The sequence below is a fragment of the Erythrolamprus reginae genome, chromosome Z, assembly GCF_031021105.1.
Source record: "Erythrolamprus reginae isolate rEryReg1 chromosome Z, rEryReg1.hap1, whole genome shotgun sequence".
Lineage (NCBI taxonomy): Eukaryota > Metazoa > Chordata > Lepidosauria > Squamata > Dipsadidae > Erythrolamprus > Erythrolamprus reginae.
In genome coordinates this window covers 105081945-105098401 of record NC_091963.1, presented here as the reverse complement: position 1 = coordinate 105098401, position 16457 = coordinate 105081945, and the positions used below count along the sequence as shown (strand labels likewise).

Sequence of the window (16457 nt, the reverse complement as noted above, 5' to 3'; positions counted from 1 at the left end):
AAACTTGTATCTGTTGTGTGCTCTTGTGTTGTTGTAGTTGAAGCTCAAGTAGTTGTTGACAGGCAGGACATTGCAACATTGGTAGTGACAGGATTTAGAACCCCCTACTTGTTGAATATACCATGGTTAAATTAACTGTGAGTAAATGGATTATATGAACACCAGTGAAGAGTTTTGTTATTATCTTAAAGATGTGTGTTTAAAATTATTTAAATTCCCCATATTTCTGTGGAGTTATTATTAGAACAAGCTGCCCAGAGAGTTGTGGAGGGAAGTTTAAAAGGAAGAAAAAATAAATGAGATAAGGAGAGACAATTTTAAATAAGTCGATTAAGAGACTGTAGACTAAGACTGTCTACAGTCGATCTCTCCCTTTTTTAATTGGTTTGTAAGGGGCATACATAGGTGCACCACTGTCCCGACCGTCCCTGTTCTACTGTTTTATAGCCCTCTTTTATTTTACTTATGTTTATTCAAACTACTACTATCCTATACATATCTGACAAATATATAAAATAAAATAAATACAGCTTTGTCCTTGCCAGATCTCCTTGGCAACTCTCCTATTCCTTCCTGCTCTTTTCCTCACAACGACAACCTTATAAGATGAGAAAGAAGTCACAAGCTGAGAGACTGGGGGAAAATGTGGCATAAGGTCACTGAAACTTGAGGCGCTGTCTCCTGGTTTCTAGCCTGGTGCTGCCTTAGCCCCCTAAATCTAAGACCTTCGACTTCAACTACAAAGTTGAAATCCACACACTTAAAAGTTGCTAGAGTTGATAAACATTCTCTTATGGAAAATTCTTAACATACCCCAATGCAACATCATTGCTCATCTCCTGACAACTGCATTTTCTAATGGAATATAAAGAGGAATTGCTAGCAGGGAATTGAAATCCATCCCATCTAAGGGCTTTAGGCTTATTTGCAACCTTTTAAACGCTTTTGAATATACTGTCGTTTTTGTGTGAAGATGAGATGCAATTTCTCTTCCTGCATTACTGCCTTGTCATGGCCTGCATAGGTCAATGAAGCTATGAGCTGTGCAGTGCACGGCCACCCAAGATGGACAGGTCCTAGCAGAAAGCTCTGATAGAAGCATGATCCATTGGAGAAGGAAATGGCAATCCACTCCAGTAACTTTACCATGAAAATCCCATGGGCAGTACCAAAACTCAAATACTTTGGCCACTTAATGAGAATAAAATAGAATTCTTTATTGGCCTAGTGCAGTGATGGAGAATCTATGGCCTGGGTACCACAGGTGGCATGCAGAGCCATATCTGCTGGCCCTAGCTTAGCTCTAGCGGGCACATGTGTGCCAGTCAGCTGACCTTCGGCTCATGCAGAGGCTCTGCGAGGTCATTTTTTACTTCTGGAGGGTCTGGGGGGCAGGGGAGGGCATTTTTACTCTCCCCAAGCTCTAATAAAACCTCTGGCCTGGGAAGGGCAAAAAAGAGGCCTATTAGACCCACCGAAAGTCAGGAAATGGGCCATTTCTGGCCTACAGAAGGCCTCAGAGTAGGTGGGAGAAACTGTTTTCACCCTCCCCAAACATTGAATTATAGTTGTGATCGCTCTGACCGTCAGGAAGTTCTTCCTTATTTGGCTAGAGGCTTGTCCTCTGTCCAGGTGCTTCTTGACCTCTCAGTGGCTTTCAATACCATCAACCATGGTATCCTTCTGTGCCGGCTGGAGGGGTTGGAAGTGGGAGGCACTGTACTGCAGTGGTTCGCCTCCTACCTCTCCGGTTGCTTGCAATTGGTGTTAGTAAGTGGGGGGGGGCAGAGGTCGACCTCTAGGTCTCTCTTTTGTTGGGTGCCTCAGGGGTCGGTCCTCCCCCCCCCCCGCTATTTAATATCTACATAAAACTGCTGGGTGAGATCATCCAAGGGCATGGGGTGAGGTATCATCAGTATGCTGATGATACCCAGCTGTACATCTCCACCCCATGTCCAGTCAGTGAAGCAGTGGACGTGATGTGTCAGTGCCTGGAGGCTGTTAGGGTCTGGATGGGTGTCAACAGGCTCAAACTCAATCCTGACAAGACGGAGTGGCTGTGGGTTTTGCCTCCCAAGGACAATTCCATCTGTCAGTCCATTACCCGGGGGGGAATTACTGACCCTCTCAGAGAGGGTTCGCAACTTGGGCGTCCTCCTTCGATCCACAGCTAACATTAGAGCACCATCTTTCAGCTGTGGCGAGGAATGCATTTGCCCAGGTTCACCTGGTGCACCAGTTGTGGCCCTATTTGGACTGGGAGTCACTGCTCACAGTCACTCATGCCCTCATCTCCTCGAGGTTCGACTACTGTAATGCTCTCTAGATGGGGCTACCTTTGAAAAGTGTTCGGAAACTTCAGATCATGCAGAATGCGGCTGCGAGAGCAATCATGGGCTTCCCCAGATATGCCCATGTTTCATCAACACTCCGCAGCTTGCCAATCAGTTTCTGGTCACAATTTAAAGTGTTGGTTATGACCTATAAAGCCATACATGGCATCGGACCAGAATACCTTCAGGACCATCTTCTACTGTACAAATCCCAGCGACTGGTTAGGTCCCACAGAGTTGGCCTTCTCCAGGTCTCGTCGACTAAGCAATGTCGTCTGGCAGGACCAAGGGGAAGAGTTTTCTCTGTGGCGGCCCCAGCCCTCTGGAATCAACTTCCCCTGGAGATTATAACTGCCCCCACCCTCCTTGCCTTTCGCAAGCTCCTAAAAAACCCACCTATGTCACCAGGCTTGGGGAGGTTGATATGCCCCTTAGCTAATACGAGTTATGTATGGTTTTGTTTGGGTTGTGTGATAAACTTTTTTATGATAAGGGTTTTTATCTGCTTTTAATATTGGATTTGTATATTGTATACAGTAGAACCCCGACTTACGAGACTAATTGGTTCCGGAAGGAGGCTCGTAAGTCGGAACCATAGGAAACAATGTAAAGTCAATTAATCCGTGCAACAACAAAAAAACCCGCTGCCGCCGAACGCGGAAGTTAGCGTTCGGCTTCAGGAGACAGCTGCGAAGCGGCGCGGGTGTTTTAAAACGTCGCAGCCGGCCTGGGGGGCTCGGGGGCTTGCCCCCGAGCCCCCCAGGCCGGCTGCGATGTTTTAAAACACCCGCGCCGCTTCGCAGCTGTCTCCTGAAGCCGAACGCGGAAGTTAGCGTTCGGCTTCAGGAGACAGCTCCTTGGCGCTCGTATCCCGAATGTGAGCTCGGGAGGCGAACAAAAATGTCGCTCCCCTCCCAGCTCTTATCTCGAGTAGCTCGTAAGTAGAGCTGCTCGTATGTCGAGGTTCCACTGTATTGTATCTTCGGAGAGAAGCGGCATACAAATCTAATAAATTAAATTAAATTATTTCAGGTTGAATTTCTCCTTGGTCAGCTTCCAGCCGTTGTTCCTTGACCGGCCCTGGAAAATAGAATGACCCCCTCCTCTCTGTGGCAACCCCTCAAACACCTGTATACTGCTATGATGTCCCTTCTGGCCCTCCATTTCTCTAGGCTATCCATATCCAGTTCCCGCAATCTCTCTTCATAAGTCTTGGTTTCTAGTCCCTTAATCATTTTGGTTGCTCTTTTTTGCACCTTCTCCAGAGTTTCAATGTCTCTTTTGAAGTGTGGTGACCAGAACTGAATGCAGTACTCCAAATGTGGTCTGACCAGGGTGTAGTAGAGTGGTATTAATACCTCCCTAGTTTTGGAGTGTATTCCCCTGTTGTTGCAGTTTAGGATTGTGTTGGCTTTTTTAGCTGCTGCAGCACATTGCTGGCTCATGTTTAGTTGATTATCACCAAGACTCCAAGATCTCTTTCACAGTCACTACTGCTAAATGGGGTTTCTCCCAGGCTGTATGCATATCTAGGTGGTTTTTTTTTTACCTAGCTGAAGGACTTTGCTCTTCTCGACGTTTAAGAGCATTTTGTTACTATGGTCCCACATAAATAATCTATGTAGATCTTTCTGTATTTTGAGCCTATCCTCTAGGGTGTTGGCTACCCCCGGCAGCTTGTTTGCCCCCTATCCTTAACAACTACATCTATTTCATTTACAGCTGCCTTTTCATAAACTTCAACAAACTGATTTATCCTCATTCATTTATTCTCATTGATATCCTCATAGTGGTGATGTGATAAGGGCATGGGTGACTGTGCAATGAGCCTCCTGGTTTTGGTAGGGTCACAGCTGGTGCACTAGGCGAGCCTGTGGAAAGATCCCCCTATCAAAAAGCTGAGAGATGTTGATCTAGTTTCAGCTGGGGATCTAGGAGGACACCCAATCTGAGGGGGTTATTTCTTTCTTCCCCCAGAACCAAAGATGGACAGATGGTATCAATGTTCCCTCTAATTTTTTTTCAGGGTGGCCGGAAAACTATAGTGTCTGAGCAGCAGTCCCCTTGGGACTGGGCGGCATAGAAGTACAAATAAATGAATGAATGAATGAATGAATAAATAAAATAAATCCCTTCTTTTTTATTAAAAGAGATTAATAATAAAACAAAACCAAACTCTATTACTATTAAAACTAAAACAACCAGCAAATCCAAAAACATAACTATTAATAAAAACAGGTGAGGGCTGGGTTTTTTTTCTCTGGTATTATTTAAGTGCTTTTACCATATGCTTTAAATCAAGAGTCACTTCTCTCTCTGTTTCTCTCTCTTTCCTGTCATTCTCTGCCTCAATCATTTTCTCATTTCTCTTTCCCCCCTTTTTTCTATCATTTCTCTCTCCCTCTCTCTTCCTTCCTTCCACTCCTCTCTCTCTCTTGCTTTCTTCCTCTCTCACTCTCTCTCTTCCTTCCTCTCTCCTCTCTCTTTCTTTCTTGCTCTCTCTCTTCCTTCCTATCTTCTCTCTCTCTTTCTCTCTCTCCCTTCCTTTCTTTCCTTCTCTCTTCCTTCCACTTTTTTCTTTGTCTCTCTCTTTTCCTTCCTTCCCCTCGTCCCCTCCCTCTCCCTCTTTCTCCCTTTATATTTATCTCTTCCTTCCTTCCTCTCTTCCCCCCTTTCTCTCACCCTCTCGTTCACTTTTCTCTCCCTTCCCTCCCTCCCTACTTCTTTCCTCTCCTCTTTCCCTCCCTATTTTTCCCTTCTTTCTCTCCACATCTCCGGTGGGCAGCTGTCTTTCCTGACCGGCACAAGGCTCAAGCCAGCTGCTCGGGAAAGCCAGGAAGGTCCTCCTGCCCCCCCCAGCTGAAAAGACAATGAAGGTCTGCTGCCACCAGCTTGAGCCTCCCGTTGTTCCACCCCGCTTTGCCTGTCATCCTGGACCTCCGTTGTGTTTTTTTTTTGGGGGGGGGGGGGAGCGGCAGGAAAGCCCTGTGCCGGCCAAGAAAGCTGACTTTCTGAGAAAGCAGCGCGATTTTCAAATGCGCTGCTTTCTTGCAACTCTTTCCTGGGCAGGGGGGAGGGAGGAGGCCACCCCCCCCCAGGAAAGAGGTGCAGGAAAGCAGCGTGTTTAAAAGGCGCGCTGCTTTCCCGGAAAGCCAGCTTTCCTAGCCAGCACAGGGCTTTCCCGCCGCTCCCCCCCAAAAACACAATGGAGGATGACAGGCAGGGCGAAGCAGGGTGGAGCTATGGGAGGCTCAAGCAGGCAGCCTCTGCGCTTTTCTTTCAGCGGAAGAGGAGGAGAGGAGGCGGATCGGGCGAGCGGGGGGCAGCGCCTTCTACAGCAGGCGCCTCCCCGCCCCCCGCGGGCTGGTCGGGGGATGGGGAGTGCACGCCCATGGAAAAGGGTGCGCGGGGGTATATTGGGGTGCGCGCATGCTCACACGTGCAGCTTACGGGAAACGGTGGATGGTATGGTCCTTCAGGGGCAGAACCCACAGCTACTCAGTCTTGTCGGGGTGAAGTTTGAGCCTGCTAACTCCCATCCAAATGATTTAGAGCTTTGTGTGAATGCAGTTAGGGAAAATTGAATGTAAATAAATACCTAATATAAATATTATCTGTAGAAATGGAGAAGTGTTCAAAGATAAGCAGAGACCATTGTACAAGAGGAAGAAGCCAACTTTATTCTAAGAGTGAATATAGTCCTCCAAGTAATCCTTCTATTCTTCTTCCCAGTCAGTTTTCTTATAGGAACGTTATCTCTATGCAACCTTTGCTATGTACATGCGCAGCTTACATGATGTGGTCATTCATACACACAGAACAATAAGCATTCATGATGTTACAAAATGTTACTGCAAATCTAGGGAAGTTTTAGCAGTAACCTTTGAGGCGTCAACAAACAACTCCCAAGCCTTCAGGCCTAACTAGAACTCCATGTTTGAAAAGGCTACAGTTCAAAACTAATGCTAACTTATGCTAACAGCATAATGTGAACAAAGCATCCATATGTGGTTAGGAACACATCTTGGCTTGCCCAGCAATGCGACCTTAGACCTACACAAGGAATATTACAATTCTCAGGCAAGCTTCCTTTCAAATAAGGCTGTCAGATTACAACTTTTATTTTGAGTATACAGTATTAGATTTCTGCATTTGTGCATGATTCTTTTCTATCTGCAAACATGTTCTGGTTTACAAGAATGGCTTAAAAACTTTCCTTAGAGAGAAGAGCAAGTGCAAATAGAGCCACATATAGTGCAGGGAGGGTTGAAGAAACATCAGGGGGTACAGATACAATAACAGTGCATCCACTTCGTTGTATAGATATTCCACTTATTTCTTCAATTAATGTTCCAGTTATATCCCATTCCTCTTCAGGTAACTGCTGGTCTGCTACAGTAAAATTCTGTTTTTCATAGCAGAAATATTCGCCTATGATTCCTTCAACCTTTGGAAACAAGAAACAAATAAAATAGAGTTGATTACTTGATCAGTAATATACACATGTAGAAAATCAATCGAGGCCAATAGAAAATGCAGTGTGCATATGGCATTATATTAGTGGTAAAGTTGCAATGCTATAATCTTGTAATTGCACTGGTCTTATTGGAAGTGATGCAATTTTGCTTTGAGGGTCCTGAAAATATTCTAAGCATGAAACAACAGTAAGATGATCTATTTAATCTCAATATTTGAGATTAAATATTTGAAACAATTTGCCTATACACTGATACAATGTATACTTAGTATCAGTTGCAGCCAAAGTACAGTATATACAGCTAGTCCATTTACAGCCCTTGGTTTAGCAATCCCTTAAGGTAAACAACAGCACTGGAGAAAAACGATTGACTTGTACTTTTCAACATTGCAACATTGCCATAGTAATATGATCATAGATCATGTACTTGGCACCTGGCATGCATTTAACATGTTTGCAGTACATGTGATAATCATTTGTCATTTTCCCTGCTTGCCTCCATGAAGCTAAGTCTATGGAGGAAGCTGGAGCTGTGAGTTCCGCCACCTGTTTACTGGATCCGTGTCCCTCTTGGCTGGTTTACTGGATCCGTGTCCCTCTTGGCTGGTTTCGGCCAGTCGGGAGGTGACACGGAGCTGGGTCCAGGAGATTGTCAACGCCTCCTTGGGGAGGGGGTCCTTTCCGGCCCTTTATAAGGAGGCACTTGTACGCCCTCTCCTCAAGAAGCCTTCCTTGGACCCAGCCGTGCTTAATAACTACCGTCCAGTCTCCAACCTTCCCTTTATGGGGAAGGTTGTTGAGAAGGTGGTGGCTCTTCAACTCCAGCGGTCCTTGGAAGAAGCCGATTATCTAGGTCCTCAACAGTCTGGATTCAGGCCCGGCTACAGCACGGAAACTGCTTTGGTCGCGTTGATGGATGATCTCTGGCGGGCCCGGGACAGGGGCTTATCCTCTGTCCTGGTGCTCCTTGACCTCTCAGCGGCTTTCGATACCATCGCCCATGGTATCCTTATGCACTGGCTGGAGGGGTTGGGAGTGGGAGGCACTGTTCTCCAGTGGTTCTCCTCCTACCTCTCCGGTCGGTTGCAGTCGGTGTTAGTGGGGGGTCAGAGGTCGACCTCGAGGTCTCTCCCTTGTGGTGTGCCTCAGGGGTCGGTCCTCTACCCCCTGCTATTTAATATCTACATGAAACCGCTAGGCGAGATCATCCAAGGACATAGGGTGAGGTATCATCATTACGCCGATGATACCCAGTTATACATCTCCACCCCATGTCCAGTCAACGAAGCAGTGGAAGTGATGTGCCAGTGCCTGGAGGCTGTTGGGGCCTGGATGGGTGTCAACAAACTCAAACTCAATCCAAACAAGACGGAGTGGCTGTGGGTCTTGCCTCCCAAGGACAATTCTATCTGTCCATCCATTACCCTGGGGGGGATTATTGACCCCCTCAGAGAGGGTCCGCAACTTGGGCATCCTCCTCGACCCACAGCTCACATTAGAGAAACATCTTTCAGCTGTGGCGAGGGGGGCGTTTGCCCAGGTTTGCCTGGTGCACCAGTTGCGGCCCTATTTGGACCGGGAGTCATTGCTCACAGTCACTCATGCCCTCATCACCTCGAGGCTCGACTACTGTAACGCTCTCTACATGGGGCTACCTTTGAAAAGTGTTCGGAAACTTCAGATCGTGCAGAATGCAGCTGCGAGAGCAATTATGGGCTTCTCTAAATATGCCCATATCACTCCAACACTCCGCAGTCTGCATTGGTTGCCGATCAGTTTCCGGTCACAATTCAAAGTGTTGGTTATGACCTATAAAGCCCTTCATGGCACCGGACCAGAATATCTCCGGGACCACCTTCTGCCGCACGAATCCCAGCGACCGGTTCGGTCCCACAGAGTTGGCCTTCTCCGGGTCCCGTCGACTAAACAATGCCATCTGGCGGGACCCAGGGGAAGAGCCTTCTCTGTGGCGGCTCCGACCCTCTGGAACCAGCTCCCCCCTGAGATTAGGATTGCCCCCACCCTCCTTGCCTTTCGCAAACTTCTTAAAACTCACCTCTGCCGTCAGGCATGGGGGAACTGAAAGATCTCCCCCTTACCCATGTTGTTTTGGTGTTAGATTGATTGTGTGCTTGTTTTTTTTTTTTTAATATTCTGGGTTTGTTTTTTTATGAATTTTTTAGCTTAAATTGTAATTGGATTGGTGGGTACAGTATTGGATTTGTTATTATGTATTGTTTTTACCTTGTTGTGAGCCACCCCGAGTTTGCGGAGAGGGGCGGCATATAAATCCAATAAATCTAATCTAATCTAACGACTGCAGTGATTTACCCTAACATTCATGGCAAAAGTGATGATAAAATTGGTCATAAAACTGAGTCACAAAATTGATAATATTGAGTGTGATTCACTTGATAACTACGTTACATAATAAAGGAAACTCTGGTACCAATTTCCATCACAAGTTGACGACTACCTGGACTATATGCTTCAATGTTTTATTAGCATAGAAATACAACAGAAACCCAAAGTACGCTTAGCATTGCTGTTGTTCTACAATAAACAAGCAGAAGATATAGCCTTGTACATATAGCCTCTTAATTCAGCTAGAGCCAGGTGGTTGAACTGGTGGCCTGTGGACTGGATACATCACGCAAAGGCCACACCCACCCTGGCTCCGCAAAGACAAAAAACATTGTGATATGTCATGTGATGTCGCATGACACGGTTGAGTTTCACACCCATGAGCTAGAGAAAACTCACATATAATACTTTAGTGCCTTAGAAAAAAATGAATGTTAACTAAAACAAATTATTTTTGCTTCAGAAGTTCTCTTACCAGATTCAGTTGCTGGGATATAATATTTTTTTCCTTAGATTTTACCAGTAGCATTATTTGGACCTCTGTCAGCTCTGGGTTTTATAGAAAACAAATTGAGAACATAGTTTGTTCTAGAAAATGTTACATCAAAAATAACTGCCCAAAATTTCTCTAGTAATAATTGTTTATTCTCAATTGGAAGAAATGGTTTAGATTAATTTGAAATTAATAACCCGTACATTATCTATAGCAGATTCTAAACTGGAATGCATAACCAGTATAAATAAATGAAACAGGATTAACCATACTAAATCACAGATCAGTTCTGATTCCTTGCAATTTACCTTTCAGTGGTCAGTGACATCAGTATCATATTAAGTTAGGATCCTATGGTATGTTTCTACCTTACTATTGTGTGTGAATTCAGCCATTGTGAATTCACAAAGTGAAAAATCATTTAATAAATTTTGATCAAGTTATCAATGAAGTTTATTGGCCTTAACCATGGTTTATTTTAATCATGGCCTATTGTATAAGCCATAGCTGTGTTCCTATAGTATGTAAAGCCATTATGAATGGGTGGATTCCAATGAGTGGATTCCAACCATGTCTAAAGTTGCAATTCCTGATATTCTCTGAATTTTTGTTGTTGTTCAATTTAATCCTAAATGCAGCTAACATTTATTTATAATAAAGATTACCCATTAAGAAACCTTTTGGGACAAGTCTTCATATTTCTTTAGGCTATGTATGAACAGTGTCTGCCCATTCTATGATGGGTCTATGTATACTCTTCGTTTAGCACCTGCCTCTTTTAGCAAGTGCTAAACCTCTTGCTAAAAGTGGTTCACAATTACAATGGTGATAAAAAATAACTTTTTGATTAATCCTCACATTTACAATATTTGCAGGTCTACAAAGCAAAGAAAAGCTGAAGTGAGATTGTAAGCATAGTAGAGGTTTCACTGGCAAACAGCTTCACTTAATTAGTGAACTGAAATCTAGGTGTGTCTTATACAGTGATACCTCTACCTAAGTATCCCTCTACTTAAGAACTTTTCTAGATAAGAACTTGGTGTTCATGATTTTTTTGCCTCTTCTTAAGAACCATTTTCTACTTAAGAACCTGAGCCTGGAAAAATTTCCCAGGAAATTTAAGAGCGCCACGAAGGCTTGTCCAGTTTCCTGCCATCCCCCCTTTTATCCTGGCAACTTTGGGCTTTTCTGGGCTACCAGAGGAACCTTTCAGTGGTGCTTAAGGAGGCTTTGGCAGTCCAGAGAGAATGAAGCATTTTCCTTTCTCTGGGCACTTAAGTAGAGCTATCGCTGTACTGGTTAAGGAAGTGATAGCCAAATAAGTCTTCCTCAGAGAAGAATTTTGTAAAGATGTGTTTGTCTTCCAATTTTACTTGTTCTTAGGCTGAAAGTTAGTGAATTATTAATGACCATTATAATTTGAGAGACTATTTTTACCATCAAGAGCCTGAAGAAAATAGAGGGTAGCCTCAGCAAGTTCAGTGACAATTGCTCCTTTGCCATCGTGCAAGTTGTCCATCAGATCCATAAACTCTGGTTCATCCATATTTAGTTTGACTTGTTCAGGGTCCTCAAGAACCTGTTCCAGCTAGAGGTTTGAGTTGGAGGAATAGGCAGGAAAATAATATATTACAGATGGATTTGGTAGTACACATGCATATGATGGGTTACTGTAATGTGAGAATTGAATCTGAATACTGCTGTCCACTGGGAATTTAAATGCATTTTTAAAATATAAAGTAAAGCTTAAGAACCATAGAGGAAAATGCTTTTTAACATTTGTGGCAGGAAACTTAAATCGTTCTTTTCAAAATCTTTTCTAGTGTTAGACGAAAAGGATATTGTGACTTTTGGTTATTGACAGATTGGCAGCCCCTCAATGTAACTTCCTCCTTTCTGCCTGCCAGATCCTCTTGAGCTTGCCCCAAATTTTGAGAGAAACAATAATGTATGTAGTTAATACCTGAGAGCTGGTAGTTGTTTAGGTCTCAGAACCTACAGTAAATACCGGTAATCCAAAAAATTAAGAAAAATCATATTACAAGGATAAATGACAGCCCTTCAAGATAACCAGATTAGGAAAGTCATGCATGCTTATATTACTTATTATAAAGTCATAGTAACAGAAAAATGGGGGCTGCTTTTTTTGCAAAAATGTGGTGGACAGAGGGTCTGGGAAGCCTGCAGGAAGCTCCTGGGTGCTGGGGGATGGAAAAATGTCCCATTTTTCTGACAAAAGGGCAAAAAATGGCCAATTTTTCACAAAAGGGGGCATTTTGGCATTCCCCAGCATCCAGGAGCTTCCTGCAAGCTTCACAGACTCTTTGCCCACCTATTTTTGTGAAAACCCGGGCAAAAAACCCAGGCTTTTTTTGGCTTCTAATTACGTTATCTAACGTGACTGGAGGAGGAAGTCTGGGAGTTGAAGTCCACTATTTATTTATTTATTTATTTATTTAATTTATTTATTCATTAGATTTGTGTGCCGCCCCTCTTCACAGACTCAGGGCGGCTCACAACAATAATATGAATAATGTATCACAAACCTAATATTAAAAAGTCTCTAAAAGCAGACATACACACAAACATACCATGCATAAATTATATAGGCCAGGGGGAGATGTCTCAATTCCCCCATGTCTGATGATAGAGGAGGGTCTTAAGAAGTTTACGAAAGGCAAGGAGGGTGGGGGCAATCCTAATCTCTGGGGGGAGCTGGTTCCAGAGGGTTGGGGCCACCACAGAGAAGGCTCTTCCCCTGGGTCCCACCAGACGACATTATTTAGTCGACGGGACCCAGAGAAGGCCAACTAGTTTTAAAGCTGTCACATTTTGAAGACCCCTAGGTTAAGGGTTGGGGTGCATTCAAACTTGGCAAGTTTAAGACTTGTGGACCTCAACTCCCATTCCTGAGCTAGCATGACTGGAGGAGGAATTCTGGGGCTTGAAGTCCACAAGTCCTAATGTTGTCAAGTTTGAAGTTTGTAAAAAGTGTACATGGTTGCAAAAAGTATATATGTTTATAAAAAGTATTCTGATATTTTATTAAATAATATATTACTAAAACATTTGGTTCAGAATACTTTTTTCCTTTTTTTCCACCTTTAAAATCTGGGTGCATCTTATATTCCAATACATTTTATACTCCAAAAAATATGGTATATAACGATATACTCGTCTATAGATCATATACAGCTGCCACAGTTACATAGACATTGTGTGTATGTGTGCTTTAATAACAGGTTTTTTAAAATGTTTTAAAATTATTAGATTTGTCTTGAATTGTTTTATTGTTGTTGTGAACCGCCCCGAGTCTACAGAGAGAGGCGGCATACAAATCTAATAAATAAATAGATAGATAGATGATAGATAGATAAATAAAAACTATAAGAAAAAAAAGAAAATGAATCACAGTATTAATAACAGAAACCTCTTTACCTGGAGCTCCAGTTCTCCCAAAAGGTCACTTTTCTTCATTAGAGCCACCAAACTAGTTAGAAATTTGCCACGCAGTTTTGAAGTCATTAAAGAAAATGGTGCATATTCTTTCTCAACTTCCTTTTTAAGCCTGTTGTCTTTCCAAACAGAAACAAAAGTGCTAAAAATCAGGGTGTGCTGTTCTTATACTGGCTCAGGGCCAGAAGAAAAAAATATGGGTAAAATAGGAGGGAAATATTGGTGTATTCATATGGTATATTCATTGGCTTAAGTTGTAAATATAAAAAGGCAGGATAAAAAACACTACCCCCTAAAAATTTGGATATTATTTTAAATAAGCATGGTAATAAATATTGCCAGCATATAGTATTGCAGAGCCTTTTAAGTTCTATATTTTTTTTACAATGTGGTCTCTGAATGAATCGTGATTGTTGTTGCTGCTGCTGCTCTTATTACTATTGTTGTTATTGTTGTTGTTGTTGTTGTTGTTATTATTATTATTATTATTATTATTATTATTATTATTATTATGTCAATACAACACAGAAAACAATTCTGGATTTCGTATTTCATCACCAGTCAGGTGCTTCCCAAGCACCTAGGACTGCATGATGTAGTGGTGAATTATGTTTGCCGATCCCAGTAAAGTGGCCTTTTGCAATTGACAGATGGAGATTTTGTCAATTCCGATGGTTTTCAAATGTCCACTGAGATCCTTTGGCACTGGGCCCAGCGTGCCAAGTACCACTGGGACCACTTTCACTGGCTTATGCCAGAGTCGTTGCAGCTCGATTTTTAGATCTTCATATTTCACTAATTTCTCTAGCTGCTTCTCAATTCTGCTGTCTCCTGGGATTGCGATGTCGATGATCCATTTTTTATTTTTCTCCACAATCAGGGTGTCTGGTGTGTTATGCTTCAGAATTCGGTCAGTCTGAAGTTGGAAGTCCCACAGTAGTTTTGCTTGCTCATTTTCGACCACTTTTTCGGGCTTATGATCCCACCAGTTCTTTGACACTGGTAGATGGTAGTTCTGGCACAAGTTCCAGTGGATCATCTGTGCCACAGTATCGTGTCTATGCTTGTAGTCAGTCTGTGTGATTTTTTTGCAGCAGCTGAGTATGTGATCGATTGTTTCATCTGTTTCTTCACAGAGTCTGCACTTTGGATCATCTGTTGATTTTTCAATTCTGGCTTTGACAGCATTTGCTCTAATAGCCTGTTCTTGTGCCGCCAATATTAGTCTTTCTGTCTCCTTTTTGAGTGTTCCACTTGTAAGCCATGACCAGGTGTTTTCTTTATTCACTTTGCCTTCAATCTTCTCCAAGAACTGGCCATGTTCTGCCAACTGTCCATACGACATTGAGTTACAGTTTTTCTGTACTGTGCCGCCAATATTAGTTCAGTTTGCTTCACCTTGAGCAGTTTCCTATTGTTGACCTCCATCAACGCTGACTCTTTGCTCTCCTTCACATAGTCAGCTAATGCATGCTTCTCTTCTTCCACTGTCTGCTTCACTTGCAAAAGTCTTCTGCCACCTATTTTCCTTGGTAAATACAGCCTATCAATGTCACTGTAGTGCATGATGGATCGTCATTAATTTTCTGGTTTTCCTGTCCAACTTGTCCAGCTCTGCTTGAGTCCAGTTCACTATGCCAGCTGTGTATCCAATGACAGGAATGGGCCACGTATTTATAGTCTTGATAGTGTTGCCACCATTCAGTTTGCTCTTCAAAATTTTTCTGGTCCTCTGGATGTACTCTTTGCTGATCACAGTTTTCACATGACCATGCTTGATATTATCCAATTGCAAGATGCCCAAGTATCTGTAGGTTTCTGGCTGGTGGCACTTGATGGTTTGACCATTTGGCATTTCAATACCCTCACTTTCAGTGATTTCCCCCTTTTTCAGTGCCACTGTGGCACATTTATCCAGGCCAAATTCCATGTTGATGTCATTGCTAAAGATTCGCACAGTGTTGGTTAGTGACTGTATCTCAGTTTCTGATTTTGTACATAAGAGAAAGAAGTGAAAAAGAGAGAACAAAAACCTTTTACCTGCACTTGGTTTTCCAAATAATAAATCAGAAATATAAAAGAATAATATCAATAGGATGAATAAACAGAATGAGATGATAACAACATCAATCGCAGTTTAGCTGACCTTCCAAATCCAGTACAATAAAAATTTGAAAAAATCTATGCTTTCTTTCTTACCTACTTCTGCATGTAAAGAACTGTTGTCATCCTATATTTTAGATTTGAATGTGCCAACCACAGCTTTTGAAAAAGTTCATATACTATCTTACAAATTTACAATGTTTCACTAACTTGTCCTAAAGCTAGGAACCTGGAACATGCCTTTCCCAAATTAAGGCAAATATAGGTGTCCCAGGATAATGTTGCAGGATCCAATCTGAGTCGGTCACTGGGACCAGGGAGCCCATCCTCAGGGACTTCTCTGCGTGTTTTGGGCTGTTGGGTGTGTGGTATTTATATGTTGTCTGTGGTGTGTAGCTTTTTAGATGTACATTGGGGAATTGATAGTTGGTTTTAAGTTGTTGGTTGTTGTTTCCTTGTAATACCAAGCCCCCGCAACCAAGCCCCCACATTGATAAGCTGGAGGTAAATCAGTACTCCTGTTGATTTGCGAGGGCCCATTTTCTAGGCTCTAATCATTTCCCTAGTTGTTTTTGTGATTAATTGTTGAAAAGCTGAAAAATTGAATGTAGGTCCTTGATTATTGTACTCAAAGGTATTATTGATTATTGAGGTGACAATGAGTTCCCCAGGGAAGCGTACTAGGTCCTACTCTCTTCATTCTCTACATCAATGACCTCTGTGACCATATCGAAAGCAACTGTGTTCTTTTTGCCGACGATGTGAAACTTTTCAACACCAGACAACATACTCACTCTCCAAAAAGACCTGGACTTTGTCTCAGACTGGTCTAACACCTGGCAACTTCAGATATCAACCAACAAATGCTCTACCCTCCACATCGGCAAAAATAATCCAAACCGCACATACAAACTGAATAAACAATCTCTCACTGCCAACCCACACTCAGTAAAAGACCTTGGAATACTAATATCAAATGACCTAAGTGCTAAAGCCCACTGCAACAATATCGCCAAAAAAGCTTCTAGAGTTGTTAACCTGATCCTACGCAGCTTCTGCTCAGGCAATCTCACACTACTCACAAGAGCCTACAAAACTTTTGCCAGACCCATCCTAGACTACTGCTCATCTGTCTGGAACCCATACCACATCTCAGACATCAACACCCTTGAAAATATCCAAAGATATTTCACCAGAAGAGCCCTTCACTCCTCCACTCGAAACAGAATAT

The 16457-nt window shown here is 42.9% G+C and overlaps 1 protein-coding gene across 1 annotated transcript in view; it reads right to left on the bottom strand.

Moving 5' to 3' along the window:
• Window positions 1-5992: 5992 nt before the first annotated feature.
• LOC139154774 (gasdermin-A2-like) overlaps window positions 5993-16457 on the bottom strand; it is a 46052-nt gene continuing 35587 nt past the window's right edge. Inside the window, exons 8-11 of the mRNA XM_070729746.1 lie at window positions 13106-13242; window positions 11105-11255; window positions 9650-9723; window positions 5993-6780 (exon numbers count right to left, since the gene is read on the bottom strand). Of these exons, the coding sequence (XP_070585847.1) occupies window positions 6538-6780; window positions 9650-9723; window positions 11105-11255; window positions 13106-13242 (605 nt within the window). The 3' untranslated portion in view covers window positions 5993-6537. The remainder of the gene's footprint in view (window positions 6781-9649; window positions 9724-11104; window positions 11256-13105; window positions 13243-16457) is intronic.